Source organism: Perkinsus marinus, assembly GCF_000006405.1.
Source record: "Perkinsus marinus ATCC 50983 genomic scaffold scf_1104296975656, whole genome shotgun sequence".
Lineage (NCBI taxonomy): Eukaryota > Perkinsozoa > Perkinsida > Perkinsidae > Perkinsus > Perkinsus marinus.
Genome location: NW_003200690.1, coordinates 55,023 through 71,796, shown reverse-complemented (window position 1 = coordinate 71,796; position 16,774 = coordinate 55,023). Strand labels below are relative to the sequence as shown.

Here is a 16,774-nt window from a genome sequence, read left to right as displayed (position 1 = left end):
AACCTCAGAATCCATTAAGGAACTACAGGTTCATCGTTGTTCGGCTTTTATTTTACATAATTCCCGAAAATGCAGGTATTATTCCCCAAAATAATTCCTTAATTCCCTTCCCTGGGAATATTCCCGGGAATAATAGGTATAATTCCCCACTTTCAGCCACCCTGGTACTCAGTTGAGGTTCGCAATTATATCCACATTGTAGTCGTACGAGGCTTGCGGTTTTACTGTTTCTGACTTCATGTCTCAGTTGACCTCATAAACACAACGCTGCACCGGCGTATCTTTCCTCTTCCAGGCTGAGACGGTCTCAGTGAGACCCCTTTCGAGCTGGGAGTCCCACCTCGAAAGGGGTCTCAGAAGACCTTGATACTGACAAGCACCTGATAGAGGGTGTTTCTCGCCTACCTGTAGAACGAGCTGCTCAAAAGCAAGTTCAGCGAGCGATCTAGAACTACTCTTCAATCATGGCGCGTGTTCCGGTAGTTGCACATTGATGCCATATTCACAAAGGTCAGGATAACTCAGATTGAGGTCAAGACTGGCCGGCAAACCTAAGCACTGCTCTGGAATAATCTAGCGTACTTGTCTATTTTCGTAACCACGGAAGCTAATATCAACCATTATCACTTTATCAAGTAATACTTGATAAAGTGATCAACTTAGATACTTGATACATTACTTGATATTACTGTAATATCGAACTATTCGATCCATTGACTTTCCTACACTGTAGGTATTTCACTATAAAGTTGGTGTCAGGACGACCTCCGAGTAACGTTTGGGTCACGAAGGTTCCACTTATTACTGATACAGATGCCATCGTGTCGGAACCGCAACGCGCATGTACATTTTCCTGGCCGGGTAGAGATATAGTCAATGGCTCGATGAGTAGAGTGGAGAGACTGCTTCTCATAGCAATGCAACACCTCTCAGAATAACCAGCAGCAACTTTGAACTTCATACGATCCACATACATGTGTCCAACTTCACCACGGATTATGCCCTGTCTTTTATTCATCTTAGTCATTAAATCATGCTGAGTAACGCAATGAGCTGCAGCAACAGCTTCGATACGAGCAGGAGGATTGAATGACCTAGGAGCTCTCCTTATAATATCACTACTGGGGGTAACTCTTGGATCCATGGTATGTAGCGGCTACATTGTAGCCTCGGCATCGGAGCACCTCTCGCATCACCTTCAGCATTAGAGTTTTCATTATGTCTCTTCAAGTTGAGGAAGGTGTTTATACTGGTGAACTTGGACTCATAAGCTACATCCGTCAGAATCTCCATAACACCAGAAGGACATTTCGATGTTCGTATTCTCTCCATACATACCATCAAGGGCTCTCTCTTCAACTGCCAGCATCTGCTGGAAGCGACCAGTTCCACATAGAGATGTCGACGCAGTGGCCAATTTATTTCGGGACCGTCGGAGTGCTCAGCTATCTTCTCAATACTCTGTTTCTCACGAGCACAAATCCGGCTCCAAGGCTGAGGATTATCTCTCACCATCCCAGGAAGACCAACGTACTCGTGGAGGAGGAGGATAAAATTATGCTCATGGGACATTCAGCAGAGCTCAGAGCAACCATGTCATTCTTAGCCTGTTTTACCATCCTCAGGATGGCATCCTACGACACCCTGCAATAAAGCGAGTGACAATATCGGCCATTCGTGACGACGTAGACTGGTTGTTGATCTCTTGCCATGCTGAGAGACAGGAAGCAGACGCGTGTCCCACAGAGTCATGGTCTTTCAGATCCTCCAGAGCCCCATAAGCGATCTGGTCGCTGATAGTTCTGGGCGCAACCAAACATAAAGCAAGCAATTGCAATGGAGCGGCCTGCTCCGAGCAGGGTCGAGCTGGCAGTTCGCAGTAGCTTGAGATATCATATCCCAGACTCTGGGATAGTCCCACGACCGAGGGTTTTCCCTTTCCACCATGGTATAAATCGTGACCATCCGGGTGAGCCTTGACAGACCAGGAACGTGCCCATGTAAACACCCAGGATGCGAGATCCTTTCCCTTGAGACAGTGAAAGGACATACACTTATAAATAGGATTACCGGAGTCCACCTCAAGAATTCGTATAAGTGTCTCGACCGGCTTTTTACCAGCATAGATGGTGTCCTTTGAGGTCCGGTATACCAACTGAGCAGCTGTATGAACCCTCTTCAGGAACATCAACTCATCCTCTTTGGGGTCATCGGCCTGTTCAGAACTATCACCATCATCGTCTTTCTCGGATGATGCACCATGCAAGACACGGGTGTCAGTGATGTCTTCTTACTCAGAAGACATCAGAACTTTTTGAGGGAACTTCTCAGAAGTTCTGAGATGTGGCCGTCAGATGCTCCACCATATACAGAGGACCCGTCAGGGGAGTTGTCACCATAGTCAGTCTCGAATTCCGATATGATAACACAACTCCTCCAAGACTGGAGAGGTTGACCTTGACCGAAAGATAACGACTTAATCTTTCATCCACGAACAAGGGACAACCGTCTCGGTTGATAACGACACAATGCAGGAATATTGCACACATACTGCGGGTGAGCGAATATCTACCAGAGCGTAAGATACGTAAGGTGAGCATTCGTTAGTCGAAAGTGATCTTGTGTTTGATAAATTCAAATTTTCGCCTTGCCTAAAAAGATGTAGTCTTAAATGTGACAAACGGAAATCAAGAATTCGGGTTTCGATCATCAAGAACCCTCAAATGCATTCCCTTTTTACCATTGCCTGCACCGCTACGAAGTCCAGCATGACCGCTGGCAGGAGGCATGAATCATGCCGCATGACTCACGCCGCGTTAGATGCGCATCATGCGCACCGCATGGCCGTTGGAGCCATAGGCATGACTTATATCTCAGTTCAGGGCCCAAGAGATGCCTATATCGACAGAAAGGGTTGGTAGTACCAACTTGGTACAGTCTGAATGCTTCATTATGCTGCGATTTTGACTGTAACATATGCTTGTGGAAGACCACTGACTTGTGGAAGGCCATGGGTATCACATGAAGGACCTCGAGCATATGGCGTACAGTCTGTTTATCAGAAGGAAGGAGTCATTGCAGAAGCAGCAGTCGCTTCCTCGCAGGTTTGCCGTGACCCACTTGTATGACCGATGGCCCTGGCGGGAGAGCCTGTGTGGAAGATAGCCCGAGGTTGCCCGGGCGGAGCGACTTGGAGCTCCGCCGCTAAGTTGCCGATGGCAGCGTCGTACTACCACGCTCCCATCGGCCACACTGTGACTGTCAGCCACACCATCAAGCACATGAGATCCGTATTTCCAGTTGCTAAGGGCTAATTGCGGCAGACAGAAAGCCTTGAAGCGGCTTGTCTATCCCGTGCTCCCCGAAACCAGTGACTTCTGAGCTATTGTTCATTCAGCCCAGGCCCATGACGATCTTTCTCTGAAGATGGCGTAGCATCCTCTGGTCCTCATGTGCGTACCGATGATGGATGGTGTTGTTTAGGACTGGAACTCCCTTCGGGACGGAACTTAGACAGTATGCATTGCCGCGGTCCGCTGTGTCCGTACGTAGAACGGTCTTTTTCGAAGCTCACAAGTGGTGTGGTCATCAAGGTCCGCACGAAAACAAACTCAGAGGGGACGAGAAAGAAGACAGAATGCCCCAACGTCTGCAGTTGCAGAGCTAGTTGGTGCGTTCCGCAAGACCTGGTCATCAGTTACTGCTGCGAAATAAAGAAGCTTCACATTCTCGATAATACTGACTCAATATCTGCGCATCTTTCCAGATATTCGGAAATTTCTTGCAACGAAGCTGAAAGAGCCCTTGAACAAGGAATGCCCAATAATATTGGGTCAATGCAGGCGCTGGGATGGAACTAAGATAACATAGCCGGTTATGCAGCGAGACGCAAATTCGTGTCAAGGCTTTTTGAGCAAGGACTGGCCGATGAAGAGGTCAGACGGTCGAGAGAATGGCGTTCTCTTGAGCTGAGAATACTGCAAAGAGGCTTTGAAGACGAGATCTTGAAACTATGCGCATTTACTCTTAGGAGATACAATTGCGCACGGAAGCAGTGCGAATTCGCTGATACAATTGCTGATGAAGGAATAAAGATGGTTATATCTTCGGCACTCTCTTGGTAAACGCTGAGAGTCTTAGCCTAAGACTCGAGTCACGAGTTGGGTAGTTGAATGTGGAGGCCTTTGTTGCCCCGCGGAGATGTATAGCAACAGATAATTGCTTAGTAGTGCTGTATATGCACAACTAGAATGATAATACTGCGGGCAACATAGCGGTCGGAAAAAATCTTTAGAAGCCCATCGCTGACAACTGCATTCTATAACTTGTAACTCGATTATCAGGTCCTGCTCATCAGGACCTGATATCATCGGTGCTGCTCGAGAGTAGCTATCAGCAGGAGAAACAAGCGGACCAGTCGATGACCCTTCAACATGTTAGACTAACATAATGAAGCTAACATTGTTAGCTATCACTCGACGCTTCTATGTGCTAGCTGCCATTAACAAATAGCTTACGTCATTCGCCGAACCAACTACCCAACACTCGTGGATAACAATTCTTGCATGTTTTTTATACGTAAAGTCGATTAGCAAGAAGCGAGTCTCAAGTTCAACATAGTAAATAAGGGAGCCGTCGATGCGTGGGGTTACAGATATTAGTGCCTTGGATGTTGGCTTTTCGGCCCTTTCATAAGGTGTTTGCCCGCCCAGGACATCGACGGCGGGAATGTGTCAAATCGCGTGGAATGATACTCCACCAATCATTATACACTAAGTCTTCATAATGAAAGGGCGGAGCTCGCTTAGTCCGCGTCTATTGATTCAATCAATGGATTTGATGAATCATCATCATCATCAATGATGATGTCTCCGGTTCTATCCCCGAGTTGGACATTTTCCCGTCGAAGAACGCTTTGGGCATATCTCTTTGAGTTGTTCTAGAAATCTATTTTTCAGACTCTTTCGCAAACCTCGGCACATAGACGAGTCGTTCGATGATCGACTACGCTTCGTAGTTACATTACATTACAATAATTCTGCACGCACGCACGTACAACGCGAAAGTGCCTATTGTTGCGGTATATGCTCCGCTCGCTCAGCAATTAGTCACACTTTCGGGAAGCCGGTTGCGTTCAGTCGGAACATATGGGGCAATGAGACAGGCAAACACATAGTCTGATCGAATCTATTCGGGCGGCGACGACCTAAGCAGTCGCACGCATCCTCGCACAAAGACCTTCCCAAAAGCCAGGAGCGGAATGCTGTAAGGTGAGAGACGAAGTACTCGTACAACGCAAGGTACGATCCGTTGCCGACGAGGGTATATACTATGCGGGAAGGAATCTATACTATCCTTATGGGGGAACGAGGGGAATGAAGGTAACAAGATTGAGTGTCCGATCAACAGCCGTGAAACTGCACATACGTGTAGGTCATCAGGTGACCTGCGCGCGTCAAACAAGATGGATGAATGAGATGCTTGTCACATGTTGAGGTACAATTACGACGATCCGAGCAGTCGCCTCCAACGGTGATCCTGTCTGTCTCGACTTTTTATGTTTCTTCCTCCCCCCGTGGTCGATTTACTCGTGTACATTGCGTAGGAGATCTAGGCCGCACAAGTGTGTGCGGAAACTTGTTCATTCGGAGCGTTTTGCGTGAAGTACACGAGTTGATCGATATTAGTAGAGCAGAAGAGCTCCGGAACGAGGGAGACTTCTGAAACTTTTTCAGGATGTGATTGGACTTCGATAGCAGGTTGAAGACATCCTCTGATGACAAACTGGAATCATCAAGCGCAGATGCAAGTGTTGGGTTTCTCACCGGAGTGAATGGCGTGACCAAGAGGACGTTACATGTTGCGCTCCAGGTGAAGACTTCTTTCGGTCATACATGAAACTCCTCGTTTCCCTCTTGTCTGGAGTACTCTCCCTAACGGTGATGGGAGACCAGGCGGCTCTGCGCTCGCTCGACGACTACGTCTATCGTGAATACAAGGACGGAGATGACCTATCCCTTCTCGCAGATGAATTCGACCCTGATAGTTGTGAACTGTTTCGTTGTTGGGTCGGAGTCTACACTAGAAATCAAGTGAGACTACCTTCAATTGCTCTATTGAGTTCGACGGTTGAGTAGTTGATAGCTGGATGATGACTAGCAGCTAGTCACTAGCTGAGTGATCACATGGATATACATGAAATGATCTTCGTACAAGCAGACCGCTTGAAGCAGCTATCCTGCTTGACTCTACCGTGTTCTACGGAGTGTTTTAGTACCGTGGGTTAGAAAGGCATTGAGGACAGCAATGTGGATCCAGCACCTCGCTGACACCCAGCTATCTTCCCTCAGATGGTCGTCGGCGTGTTGGATATGTCTATCCCTAAGCCCAGTGTGCGAGATGATGTCAAAAAAGCGATCAAAGATAAACGGTAAGCATTACCCACTGAATATGGTTCCTTCTCGTGCGAGGCGGGCCAATTACGTCTGAGCTGAACTTTACTTATACAGGCCGAGTGGATGCAAGAACCCGGGTGGGGCCATCGGCGCCATGTACAAGGTAAGCTTGATAGAATCCTCCAACTTGAAGTTGTTGCCGTTCGGACTTTCAGTTGGTGGTCGCTAAGGAATGGAAGAATAAAGGAGTCGAGGCTAGACTTCTATCGGAGACCTTCCAAGACGTGAGTCTGCCACGACACTCTTCGCCAAACTGTTCGACTCGTACAGTGCGGTTATCTATTGCCGTAGAGATGCTCATTCAGACGTCTGTTTTCAACATTTGTTTCCTTCCAGCTTCCTAGAGTCAAGCCGAACTGGGATGTTGTCTACGTCTGGGCGAACCCTACGGATCATGCTCGAATCGCCCTGTATGAAGAATATAAGTTTATTAAAATATTGGGTGAGTTTTCTTGTTCAACTCGAAAGATGGCACAGTGTGTCCAAATTCCCGGCATCGCGCTCACTAGTCATCCGAAATATCTCTGTTCTCAGACAACAAGGGAAAATTTGAGGCTGTAGCTTATGCCCGCTACAACAAATGAAAGGCTGTCGTCACAGATCACGTCGTCAGACTCATTATCCACTTTCGTTCGATTTTCAACATTCCATGGTATTTTTTTCTGTCGTTCTTTCTAAAACATTGATTATCCTTGTCCTGGTCTCGTCAACAGGACAATGTTGGTCAAGAGTTAACATCGCTTATCCGAGGACGGTAGACAATTTTTACGTACTTCGTCTGTGCGCTGCGCGTGAGAACACAGTACTACCTTCGCCTTACGATCAGTACGATTATTCTTTCCCAGTCTACAGCTTACCTCCCTAGTTTACAGTATCCCTTTGTGTTACACCAGTTACGGGACAGATTCGAACAACACCATAGCCCAACCACCGCAACTATCAACCTTCTCAAGGGGAATGGTGATGATCAACTGATGACTGATGCCTCTCAAACAACGGGTCGGATGGAAGTGGAATTAACCTTATCGGTGATTATGGAGGACACTTCATCCGAGTCGTGCACACGTGTCATCGGATGATTTGATTGAATACGATGATAAAAATGCAATTAACTTTCGTACTGCTAGAGAGAAGATCATCGCCAAGTTGCAATGCCAAATTGTCAAAATCCAGCGGCCAACGAGTTGTTTTATATACCAAAAGTCTGAGGAGAACTAGCGAATGTAAACGACGGCAGCCGGGGGACCTGAGGTCGGCAACTCTCATGCTTGACAGAACTCTGACGTCAATCGGTTGTTTATTAGCAAGCGGGAAGATCTTCAGCACGACTGAATCGAAGATGTTTCGAATATCAACCTATCGTTTTTTGCGTAGCGTCTTTCCAATTTTATTCTCCCGAGTCGTTTCCACCTCTCCGACTTGATTGGCTTCCACAAAATGAGTATGAATTTCCTCCAACCTTTCGATGAGTCGTCCTCCGGTTGATGTGTTTGCATCGGCGATTGAATGACGTCTCGAGAACAATGACGATGCAAAACGTACCTGCTAGCGGCATTCGAACGGCATCGAAATTATTCGGCCTCACCGTTCGGCAGCTATATGTTAGCTGATCGTCATTGACGAGCCATTCAGTTCGTCGACCTCATGGAACAGCGATATAAGTAGCTAAATTCATGATGGAAGCGGAGGATGATACCTTTTCAGCACAGCCTTCTTAGCTCGGGAGGCTCCCGACGGGAGCTTATGCACACAGTTTTGATAGGTAAGGCCGTCAAAGAAGTAGTCTCAAACGACCTCCTTATTGCTCGGCCCGACCAATGAGGAGGTACAAAGGACCAATAAGGAGGACATAAGGAGGACTCAATCCTCAGGATTGAGACCGAGATCTCAATACTCCCAACCAGGTCGGGAGTATTTTACGATCATCTAGGGTGGGATTCAAGCCACGAGCGTTAACCAACTGAGCTACAGAGATCTCGGGAAGTGTTGGAGTTTGACCCCCGGATCACTAGACTCCAGTGCTTTTGTTCGTTTTACCAGTCCTTGCGGGCTGGTGTATCGTGGTCGTCAGATCACATACCTTCAGCATATTGCTCAAGGGTACCCCCCTGACAGGAAAAAATGAAATGGTGTGGTACAGGGAAAACACTGTGAAAGGCGATTGGTGACACGAGAAAACCTATATAAACAGTTTTCGATTGATAGCTTATCATTGATAAGTTATCAATGATAAGTCTTCGTAACGGAGACTTCGTTGACTTTTTGGAGTGGCGTGACGGTCACGCCGTGACCCCAACTTCGCAGATCCTATTCTCAGTAAATTCACGTGCCAAGGATAGTAAATCATAGTGAATTAACAGTCAGTGACAACGCCTACATGTGCGATGCATGTGGCTTTGAATTCGGTTACGCACCGCGCATATATTATTCGTAGCGCGATAAGTGCTCGCATACTGGAAGACTGTGCACAACCATTTTGGTGTTTTCGGTCTCCCAAAGGTGCTTCACACCTAAACCTGCTGTACTCCCACCCTCCCTCCCCTCTCCCTTCCTTATTATCCCTTTCTATTATTCTTCTCTCTCAGACCGTAGAAAAATAGACCAGAAAACTAATTCATATTCTTTTGCCCCCTGGGATCAGCGGCTTTTTAGTAAACGGGAGGTGGTCGGTTCAACCCCGGCAGAAGGCCTTTTCGAGTTTGGTTGAATGCTATGAACATCCCAAAGGCGGCATGCGAGTTACTCGTAACGAACACACATATGAATAAATGTGAGTAAATTTTCAAAATTTTGGTCCTCCCGAAATCGAAAACCAATCGATTGCCCGTAGGTGGACCCCACCTGACGCGATTGATCGGCCATCGACCCAATTGTCTTCCTTTCAGCTTCAGCGTCAGCCGAACTTCCGCAACTTGGATTTACCGTAAATCATTCACGTAACTGCGAATTGATGCCTCGAAGACTCCACGTCTTTTAACGACTTACTTATCATAAATTGGGCTATCTGTAATCCGCAATGCCTTCAACTTTGGTAACGCCTTCGTCAACTCGCCAATCCAATTCCAATCTTTAATGTCATTCCGAGAGATTGACAATTCTCTTATCGTCGAACTGTCGATCGCCGATGGGCGAACATCTCCGATTTTGTTGCCAAACAACAAACTTTGTTGTACAAAGGTTCACACCTTCAACAGACGACGGAAGAAGTCGTAGAACTTTTCGTAAATCAGCGAATTGGTTGTCCATCATGACGACCGCCATCAGGCGGGCAGGTAGGATGATAGTATCATCTGATACCCTCCACAGCGGAATCATATCCGTTGGCTGATAAGTTGACTGAATGCTAATTGTCCAGTCCGACGAAGCAACGAGTCGTCACTTCCCTCCATGGGATTAAAGCCGAGGAGATGTCTAAGCTCTTCAATTTCGGGCACCGGATGTCCGGCATCCGCTGTTTCTCCGTTCGGCCGTCCCATTTGGGAATTTATTGGATTTACTCCCGGCGATAGACAAATGCTCGAGGTTGGGCAGAGCGGCGATGAGAGCTTCAACGTCGTGCCAATCGTCGAGGAGAGAATATTTCAAATTCAACTCGCGGACTCGAGTTAACATCCCAGCGAGTTCATCTGAAGACCTTCAATAATTCCATCGTCACAATTTCCGTACCAATTCCAACCTCCCCTAAAGTCGCCAATTCGCTTCCCTCCAATCCGACACATTCCAATTCATTGACTTCCGCCTGTCGATTGAATTCCGTCGATCATCAGCCGTCCATCGTATTTTCAACTTCCTCTTTACGTCTTCTTCCCCTACAAGCCAACTTTCTTCATATCCAACTGACGTTTGGTATTTATCGCGGAGGCATAGCCGAAGGTCTTTGCCGAAATTAACCTGAGAATTATATAACAACTTTGACTAATAACGAATTAGTAAATAATAACTGATAACGAATCAAGAGTATTCCATTTTTTTCAATTTGGCAAAAGTGCCGCATTGTGATTGGTGTGTGTCAAAGTATTTAAATCCATCATACGTACCATCGTGATAGTCGGGATCATGTACTCCGTCCATTTCGATCCTGAGGGAGCTGGTGAATCATCATCATCATCGAAGGTCATCTACCCGACACGTTCCCGTCGTTGATTGGGCAGATTACCAAACCACCTAACTGTTCCCTTCTCCTTAGATGGTAGAAGTATTACCCTCCGGCACATTACTCATTTCTCAACCATCAACTATTCGTACTTATGCAAAAACTGCGATGCAGTTTTTCCTCCGCTGCAAACGGGAGCTCCGCTCGCGACGATGAAACGCCGGACGCAGGATTCGCGAAAGTGATGGTTACGGAGTAACCAAGTTTAGTTACAAGACCTGAGTCACCGGGGCGGACACAACCACACAATCAAAATCGAGAGTGCGGCAACTTGTGTCGTCGCCGAGCGAAGTAGACCGTTACAGTACTGCACATGTACGATCACGAGAAACATCTAGGAGGCGTATCGTAGCCTGTACTACAGGCTTGTTGTGGGTAGCTCTTCGTATATGTATACCTTCCGGCGGAAGGCTACCGCTCCGCAGTTGCTTCGCGGGCTCGTTTATCTTCTTGAGCGGGTTGTGGCCCGTTGATAACATTTGCGGTGGGTTTCAATGAGACACCAAGTAAACGGTTCTGCCTGCAAGCGTCAATGGACGCCTTGTTCGTGCGTGCAGTCCTGTGTACCTGCGTGCCCCGCAATTGATGGTGTTTTCCCCTGAGTCATTATATTGAGTGATATTGTCACGCTCAATTTCAGTTCCCCTATTGAATACTTGTTTACTTCTATTGTCAAGCATCAATAATGGTATGATGACTGTCTGCACGCATCCACATGATTATCGTCGGCGCATTTCCTCAATTGCATATCTCGTCGGGTTCCTGCCCACATCGAAGTAGGGCGGATCTCTCAGCGCTGGGCGGTCGATAACTCGTCCGATTCATGTGAATTTGTCCAGAGTGTGCAGTGACAGATCGCCCAGAAGAGGTCTTGTCGGGTCACGAGCAAGTGTCACCACTTCGTCTAATGAGGAATAGCGTCTCGATTGTCTCGATTGAGTGTTCATAATGGGTAGCCTGATAAGAGGTTAAATAATTCATATATGAGGGGCTCTTTTTGGAACCGATTAACCCGTAACAACCATGTCTTGGAGCAGTGGCATAGTCGCCCCACCGGGAGGAATTGGTCCTGCTAAGGCATATCTTGGGGCAGTGGCATAGTCGCCCCACCCGGAGGAATTTGTTGCAGTACGGCATGCGTTGGGGCAGTGGCATAGTCGTCCCACCCGGAGGATTTGGTTGTAGTAAGGCATATCTTGGGACAGTGGCATAGTCGCCCCACCCGGAGGAATTTGTTGCAGTACGGCATGCGTTGGGGCAGTGGCATAGTCGCCCCAACCGGAGGAATTTGTTGCAGTACGGCATGCGTTGGGGCAGTGGCATAGTCGCCCCAACCGGAGGAATTGGTTGTAGTAAGGCATATCTTGGGGCAGTGGCATAGTCGCCCCAACCGGAGGAATTGGTTGTAGTAAGACATATCTTGGGGCAGTGGCATAGTCGCCCCAACCGGGGAATCGGTTGTAGTAAGACATATCTTGGGGCAGTGGCATAGTCGCCCCATCCGGAGGAATTTGTTGTAGTAAGACATATCTTGGGGCAGTGGCATAGTCGCCCCACCCGGAGGAATTTGTTGCAGTACGGCATGCGTTGGGGCAGTGGCATAGTCGCCCCACCCGGAGGAATTTGTTGCAGTACGGCATGCGTTGGGGCAGTGGCATAGTCGCCTCATCCAATCTTCATCGGGTGTAGTTGTTACCGTTAGGTATCTATCATGTCACATGATTCATGTGTACAATTGTGCGTCCACAAATCATTGGTTCACAATTGGACCTCATCCGTATCTTGCCTGCTCAACCTCAAGATACAACATCACTACTTTCACGCTGAATAAACGAACATTGATGTTGATTAAGATATTCTTCTCCCTCTCATCAGTTTTTCACTCAACTGCCTTATAATGACAGGAGGAAGTCGGATGCGGCTTGGCAGTGCAATGGAGTGTATCGATATGGGGAGTGAAGGTAGTGAATTATGGGGGAGATATACACCCTTGAGCGGGTCACAATATACGCTATCTACTTGCTTGAAATAGTTTCAGCTCATACCCACAGTAGCAAAAGGTTCCAAAAGGTTCTCGTATAATCGGCGTTCTCCTGTTATGATATATGGGCCTTTTCTTGAGCATCCAAATGAGATCCATCTCAGATGCCGCATCACAGTCGAGTGAAGGTTGGAGAGTTCATAAATTCGGCGGAACGAGTATGGGAAGCCCCGAGGCTATCAAGGAGGTTGCTGATATCATAACATATGAGGTAGTAGCGCATAGTTCGAAGTAAACCTTGGTATTTTGTAACTGTCGGTGTCTACCTATGAAGTTGTCGCTGTGGGGTACTTGAAGTGAAACCCTCTGCTGCAATGTGAATCGGTTTTCGTGAGCACGATTCATGACACCGCAGCATTTTTTGAGGCTTCGTAGTCTAGCCTGAAGTTTGCGAAACAGTACGATGAGCACCGGAGGAGTGGGATATTCTTGAAAATACATTTCCACCATCCATAATTCATGTAATTATCTCCCTATTGAATTATCAGTATAGAATCAATAGCTTCCTTATAATTCTTCACCGTAAAGTCAATCTATTTCTCTCTTGCTATGTGCCCTCATTCCTCCCCTACATTATGACTAGATCATCACTATCGTTCTCTCTATCACTGATCTTGATCGGAATCTGTTTGTTCACCGTCCCCACGACGGCTCATCGATCTCCTCGGTGTGTGCTTCATCGAGAACCATATCTTTATATTCCACAATCAACATCAATACTCTTTCGCCCGGTACTCTGCCCTCGTATTGGCTTTTCAGGTCAACTGTTGTGGTAGCGGTCATCTCGCTGTTGTCGTTTCTGCCATGTCCGGTGTGACAACTTCCCTCTATGAAATATGTAGTCTAGCCGAAAGGCATATCGAATGGGAGCCCGATCTTGATGTCATCAAAAAGAGGCATTATGACTGTATCACCTGCCTCGGGAGTTTGGAAAATTCGTCAGAGTATCGGAAAGAATTCGAAAAAGATGCGGAAAGAATCGCATGTTGTTTGAAGTCGGTTGAAGTGGTTGGAGTCTGTCCACAACCATTTTACGACGTCATCATGGGCTATGGCGAATCGTGGAGCGCCAGGCTTCTATGTGCGGCTTTGGAACGCAACGGAGTACGATCGACGGTTGTGGATGGTCGGAGGGTCATATTCCTCGAAGAGGGCAGTGATAGAGTTAATTGGGATGAGAGTGGTATGAAAATGGTGGAGGTGGAAAAGGAGACTGCTGAATTCGAGGTGAGACTCTAAGACTCCGTGTGAAGTGGGGCTTCGATGTCTGGACTTGATAACTACCTCAAAGATGGTGCGGAGGAAGTCGCAAACTCGACCATTTCGGCTCCTTTTTTGGAAGTGTATTAAATGATGTGATCGTATAGGATTATTACAGTGGAGTTCTACTCCCTTTTCATGAAGCGGCGTAATACTCCGTTTGTGACACGGGATATGAAGGGAAACACTTCACGAATGACACCGGACGATTCACCCCATTCCAGTTGTTTTACGCGTTATTCAGTAGTCCCACCTTCATCGATGTGGATATACATCTCATGATGTGGGGGCCAACTGCCTGAGATGTTACTGCTCATCTAGATGGTAGTTGATGTAACGTATCTGGCCTGTGCTGGTAGCTGTGGGTCACCGTGAGAGAGAGCAACGGATCAGAAGTCTATTATGACATACAAGCGTGCTGCTGTAGGTGACCATCATTACGGGTTTCGTGGCTTCGGAAGCGTCCGGAGCACCCACTACTTTGAAACGCAATGGGAGCGACCTGAGGTGCCGTCCATCGTATCTCCCTCCCTCATAATGGTGTGCTCTCAGTGCTGCTATAGTTGCCCGTCTTCTCTCGGACCAGTCGTCCAGAGGATGTCAGCGGCTGACGATATGGACCGACGTTGATGGAGTGTAATGGGATCGGAGAGACATCATCGCTTCACTGTGGGGGCAGTTACTCCGGCGATCCGAGATCTGTGAAGAAGGCAGAAATGTTGGAGTCATTGTCGTATTCGGAAGCTGCGGAGATGGCCTGGTTCGGGGCGAAGGTTGGTGATCAATTCGAGTGAAAATGCTAGATCTTTATATGAGGTTCTCCATCCGAAGACGATGGCACCGTGTGTTGATAAGAACATACCGATTATACTGAGAAATACATTCAATCGGGGATGCTCAGGTGAGATGGAGTGATGAGGGTTAACTGCTGTGGTGATTGGATCGTATGTGGAATCGAAGCGACTGCGAGATGCGCGACCAATGTATTAAATAGTAGATGAACAATATAGAAGCTCTAGTGCAATAACGAATTTACTCTTATGCTCAAGTTCCTACGTGTTCCTTCGGTAGTGTGTTCCAGGAACTCTGATAACCTCGCTACCGACCCCACCGGGCTCGCCTTGTCGGCATCAGCTCACTGCTAAGGCAGTGTCTACCATGAAGGGTGAGTCAATTGAGTTTCTCTCTTCTTATTCGTCCCCATGGAGGATCATCAGGCATTTGCTTGGTCAACGTAGAGGGATGTGGACTGATTGGTGTCAACGGTTTGGCCAGTCGTCTTTTTGGAGCAGTCGGTGAGGCCGGTGTTAATGTTATCATGTTCACACAGGTTGGACTCGATACCAAACCTTTGTCACATCGCATCTGCATCAGGCTTCTTCGGAGCACTCCATCTGTTTTGCGATACGTACTGCTGATCGCGAGAGGTGTGTTGCGGCGATCGAACGAGCTTTCTATCGAGAAATTTGTCTCTACCATGATTTTGGCGTTACTACTACGACAGGCATGGCGATGTTAGCGATGGTTGGTGATGGTATGGTTAGATCGATCGGTAGGGTTCTCAATCACCTTGGAATTATCCGCGTCGTCCTCAGGCATTCTCGGTAGGGCGGCGACTGCGCTGGCTTCTGCCCGAGTTAACATCTGTGCTGTAGCGCAGGGCTCGAGTGAGAGGAATATCACTATAGTTGTCGCTGAGGAGGACGCTGAGGCTGGGGTCGCGGCACTGCATGACAGTGGCTGCTGTGGGAGAGGCGGAGCGGCCCGATGATTAAGTGTTCTGACGTGCAGTCTACATGGAGCTGAAGGTTCACTGCGTGTGGTTTGTTCCAAGCGAATCGCTTGGGTTTGAGTTAACTCCACAGTCTGCATATCGACGCAATTGAACGTGTCTTATGATGATAATGCGATCAGTGGCTTGAAGTTTGACTCAGTGATGATTTGTCGTCTATTGCGTTGCAAGTAAGTGATATTCTCCCGCGGACTCTCGGATCGAACTCACTAGTTGGGTGTTCCTGCATGCCGCCGGTGACACTACTTGAACGGATATTTCAGAAATGTAGAAGGCTCAGTGATACTGAAGTAGAATGTCCTTGGTGTAACATTAAAGGTGAAAAGAGGCACTTTCAGCGGGGTTAGGGCCCACAAGTAGAAGTGCAGCTTGGAAAAGGACAGTACTCCTATTTGAGTGGAAGACGAATAGGGAGGTTCCATTGACAATGACCGATTTCATCATCTCCAGATAACGGTTGACACTGTCAACTTAACAGCGAGGGTCCCAGCGTTTCGCTCGAGCCCTGCGACCATCATTCAGCGAATACCTCGGCGATAGCTTACGAAAAGGGCAAGGCTCATACAACCAACTTTGCGAGGAGTCTTGTAGGACTCATTCCTTTGGATACACTCGATTGACTATTAATGTCTCACTTTTCGCGTAATTATTTCATCGGTGATGTTGTGCCCTACTATTCCAATGCTGATGGCTGACTCACGGAAATACCGATCGATTTAATCAATCTGAAAGGTCGTCATGCCAGTACTAACATCGCCGAGAGTGTCTATTTTGCTGTATTTTGGAGGCGAGTCCAGTAAACCGAAATCCTACTTCGATGAGTCAGTCGAGGTCGAAGTGAAGAGAATCCGCGATGGACGCCACATCAACACGCATGAATGTCCCCCAAGGGTCGGCTTGAGCAAAGCTGTCTACATTCCTATTTTGCTTGCGTTAACTTACCACAGAGAGGACTCAGATGTACACTGAAACTTAAACTAAGATCGCTACCGTCTTAAGAGTTAGCCGTGCTAAGATCAAGTGTACGGAATGTATCTTATGTTCACGTTCAAGTCTACAAGTACAAGTAATAC

At 47.5% G+C, this 16,774-nt stretch overlaps 3 protein-coding genes across 3 annotated transcripts in view; 2 read left to right on the top strand and 1 right to left on the bottom strand.

The window, feature by feature from the left end:
* Pmar_PMAR004135 (hypothetical protein) overlaps positions 1–1,027 on the bottom strand; it is a gene marked incomplete at both ends in the record, with an annotated part of 1,930 nt that extends 903 nt beyond the window's left edge. The window contains one exon of the mRNA XM_002765096.1: positions 927–1,027. Within this exon, the coding sequence (XP_002765142.1) occupies positions 927–1,027 (101 nt within the window). The remainder of the gene's footprint in view (positions 1–926) is intronic.
* A 5,344-nt stretch (positions 1,028–6,371) lies between these two features.
* Positions 6,372–7,039, top strand: Pmar_PMAR004134 (hypothetical protein; the record flags this gene model as incomplete). Its single annotated transcript, XM_002765095.1, has 5 exons — positions 6,372–6,430; positions 6,510–6,558; positions 6,611–6,679; positions 6,792–6,897; positions 6,990–7,039. The coding sequence occupies 5 exons, from the start codon at positions 6,372–6,374 to the stop codon at positions 7,037–7,039; spliced, it is 333 nt and encodes a 110-aa protein (XP_002765141.1).
* A 5,466-nt stretch (positions 7,040–12,505) lies between these two features.
* Positions 12,506–15,806, top strand: Pmar_PMAR004133 (aspartate kinase, putative; the record flags this gene model as incomplete). Its single annotated transcript, XM_002765094.1, has 11 exons — positions 12,506–12,569; positions 12,754–12,860; positions 13,409–13,876; positions 14,337–14,416; positions 14,462–14,545; positions 14,589–14,682; positions 14,726–14,810; positions 14,991–15,074; positions 15,127–15,239; positions 15,284–15,461; positions 15,505–15,806. The coding sequence occupies 11 exons, from the start codon at positions 12,506–12,508 to the stop codon at positions 15,678–15,680; spliced, it is 1,533 nt and encodes a 510-aa protein (XP_002765140.1). The 3' UTR covers positions 15,681–15,806.
* Between the last annotated feature and the right edge of the window lie 968 nt (positions 15,807–16,774).